Source organism: Buceros rhinoceros, unplaced genomic scaffold (genome assembly GCF_000710305.1).
Source record: "Buceros rhinoceros silvestris isolate BGI_N320 unplaced genomic scaffold, ASM71030v1 scaffold37429, whole genome shotgun sequence".
NCBI lineage: Eukaryota > Metazoa > Chordata > Aves > Bucerotiformes > Bucerotidae > Buceros > Buceros rhinoceros.
Window position 1 is genome coordinate 14,733 of NW_010431571.1, and position 2,773 is coordinate 17,505.

Consider the following 2,773-nt stretch of genomic DNA (forward strand, 5'->3'; position numbering starts at 1 on the left):
GCAGGAATCAAAACGATCCACGTCTAGTATAAAGGGAGGTCTAAAATAACTAAAGAGTATATTCTAGCGACAAAAGCAGCCAGATGTTTTGTCCACACTTCGTGGACTTTGTCACCTGCTTGTATACAGCAAAGACTAGGAGTCACAGCTTTCTAGTGTCGACGTCGAAAGGGCGCACACCCACCAGTGCAGGCGGCTTTCAAAAGCTCACATCAGGGTCTGCGTTTGCTCAGCCCCGTTTCCAGCTACCAGTAAACCCCTTCGGCACCTTCTCTCGCGGTGGCCACACAGAAAGGCAATAATCAGCCCATCCCAACCTCCGTGAGGAGGAGAGAAAGAGTTTCACAGTAAAGGCAGTGGTTCACTAATAAGACAGCTGGAAAGACTAAGCCACCGACGACCAGCTAGTGGGAAACTGGTGGATTTTTCCCCCTTGTTTTTGTCTTTAATAAACTGTGGTCTGGTAACTGATTGGAATTTTTCTTCTGCAGTAGCAAGACCATGAGAGAGCTGACAGCAGCAACGTTTACTCATCTCCTCTGCATCTGAGGGATGCTGATAGCTGCAAGCGAGGTGCGCTGCGGACGCCAGCCCTGCTCCGCTATTCCTCCAGCCCCCACCCAGCCCCTGACGCCCAAGGACAAGCAGCAGCACAGCTCGGGGAGGGCAGCAAGGAGCAAGGGCGTGTGGCTGAGGAGCCCCAGGCACTCACAAGTCAGACTGTGTCACTTTGTCATTCCACTCTCCAAGTTTCTCAGATGTTTTCACATAACTAGAAACAGAAAGTGTTAATGAATAACTTGAATATTCATTTTTCAGAAGACAAGGACGCAGATTTCAGTCACAACAACAGGAATCAGGCAGGGGTGGAGGAGGGAAGATGAGGAAAAGGGAAGGAACAAACGTTGAGATGAACAGCTCAACAACCCACTGTCGCTAGCTCCAAACCCCAGGTCGGTTACTCTAGTAAGTATCTCTACGGGATCTTTACACCCAGGCACAACTGCGGGGTCAAACTTACCTCTGACTGCCCCCTTGGCCCTGCCCAGCCCTGCAGTGACCCCTTCCTTCACACCTGCTCAGGAACAGTCAGTTGAGCTGCAGATCTTCAGGCAGAGATGACCATGCCCAATGCACACCAGCCTGACACATTTTCCCCCTAGGAAGTGCAGGCTTTTCTTTTCAAGCTAACGACTCAGGAAACAGCTCCTGAACCAGCCCTGTGCTGCAGAGCTTCAACCTTCTCTGAGCCCGAGTTCAGGCAGCAGCTCCCTACGCCTCAAAGAACAAGCAGAAACGGGCAAACTGAACTGTTTCGTGGCGACCTAGATCAGAGCAAAAGCCTCCAACCAGTTGGAAGAGCCCTGGAATACACTGCTGGGAAATAATTACGAGAGTCGTGTTTCCACAGATGGGCATCACGAGCAACACTTACGCGTTGGAGACCTGGACGTCGTGCCAGCTCTTTGAGAGGTTCTGCTTTAGCCCATCCAGGGGAGTCAAACCCAGCTTCCTCTTCAGCTCCCCGCAGTGCCTCTCCTTCGCAGCCAGAACTTGCCGGAGAGTACCGATCTCTTCCTCAACCTTCGGGAGAGGTTTGTCTTTAAACCGCAGGGAAAACACCCACACGAGTCATGGTGCTGGTGATTTAACGGCACCAGGACAGACAGAACACCTTCCTGGCAATGTCATTCCAACAACAGATAACCATCGGCCGCCAAACTCATTAACTAAGGCTTCTACCTCATGGTTCTTTGTCTTTGATACCGTCAAAGCAAAGAGTCTCTCCTCAGAGATCTTTCTTACAACGCTTTCAAAGCACCAGGCAGAGGGGGTTGATTTCTGCTTTAACTGCAGCTCACCAAGACCTGCGAGACCCAAGGCAGCAAAGTGCTCCCTTGAGAGAACTTGCAAGTCAAAGAACCACCATGATATTCTCCAGTGAAAGAAAGAAGAGCAGCTGCAATTGTCTTTGGCCTCGCTTTTGACAGAGGTTATCAACTAATTTTACACTCCAAAAGGTGCCCAGAATGTAAGATATTACAAGCTCTCAGCTCTTGCAAAGCATAAAGAGCTGCTTATAGTGTAATAAATATTCAAGAGAAAAAGGTAGAAAAATAGAGCACATTAAGTGCTTCAGTGTTTCAGTTTCCTAAGGAAAAACAAGGGTGGTTTTTTTTTTTTTCACATACCACTGGCCAAAAGTGTTTTCTTGCTTCAAATGGAGCTAAAAGCCTAGATCAAGCTCATGGCATCAAAAGCCACTTATTTCCTCAGAGCTCTAAATCAAGCCGTTCCAGGAACGCTCCCACAACACACCGCAGCGTTTGAAGTACCTGCCAGCTTTGTGCCTTTTCACAATTAGCTCAGAGATCCAAAGGTAACGCCGCCGCGAAACAAAAAACAACACAAAACCCCACGTCCTGCTGCTGCAGCTCTGGTTTGTTCCTTCTAGCACAACCCAAGCGCGGCGGCACACGGTACCTTGGCGAGCTCGGCGCGCAGCTCCTCCTCTTCGGCAAGAGTCAGCCCTTCGGGCACGGCGCTCCTGGCCGAGGCCGCGTTATCCACCGGCACATCCGTCATGGCATCCGCCAGCAGACCTTTGTTGGGAGAGTTAAGGTTGATATCTGTCGCAGACAAGGAGCAGAGGGCAGACAGAGTGAGCAGCAGCCAGCGCAGTGCGTTGTGCAAGCCCGGGCAGGGTGAGCAAAGGGGCTTCGCAGACAAGGGGAAGGGAAAGCCCCGCTGGAGCCTCCTCCATCAGCACCTA

General features: G+C 50.8%; 1 protein-coding gene across 1 annotated transcript in view; it reads right to left on the minus strand.

Moving 5' to 3' along the window:
• TPD52L2 (tumor protein D52-like 2) overlaps positions 1-2,625 on the minus strand; it is a 13,184-nt gene extending 10,559 nt beyond the window's left edge. The window contains exons 1-3 of the mRNA XM_010143465.1: positions 2,485-2,625; positions 1,436-1,584; positions 713-772 (exon numbers count right to left, since the gene is read on the minus strand). Coding sequence (XP_010141767.1) covers positions 713-772; positions 1,436-1,584; positions 2,485-2,586 — 311 coding nt within the window. The 5' untranslated portion in view covers positions 2,587-2,625. The remainder of the gene's footprint in view (positions 1-712; positions 773-1,435; positions 1,585-2,484) is intronic.
• Positions 2,626-2,773: the final 148 nt, after the last annotated feature.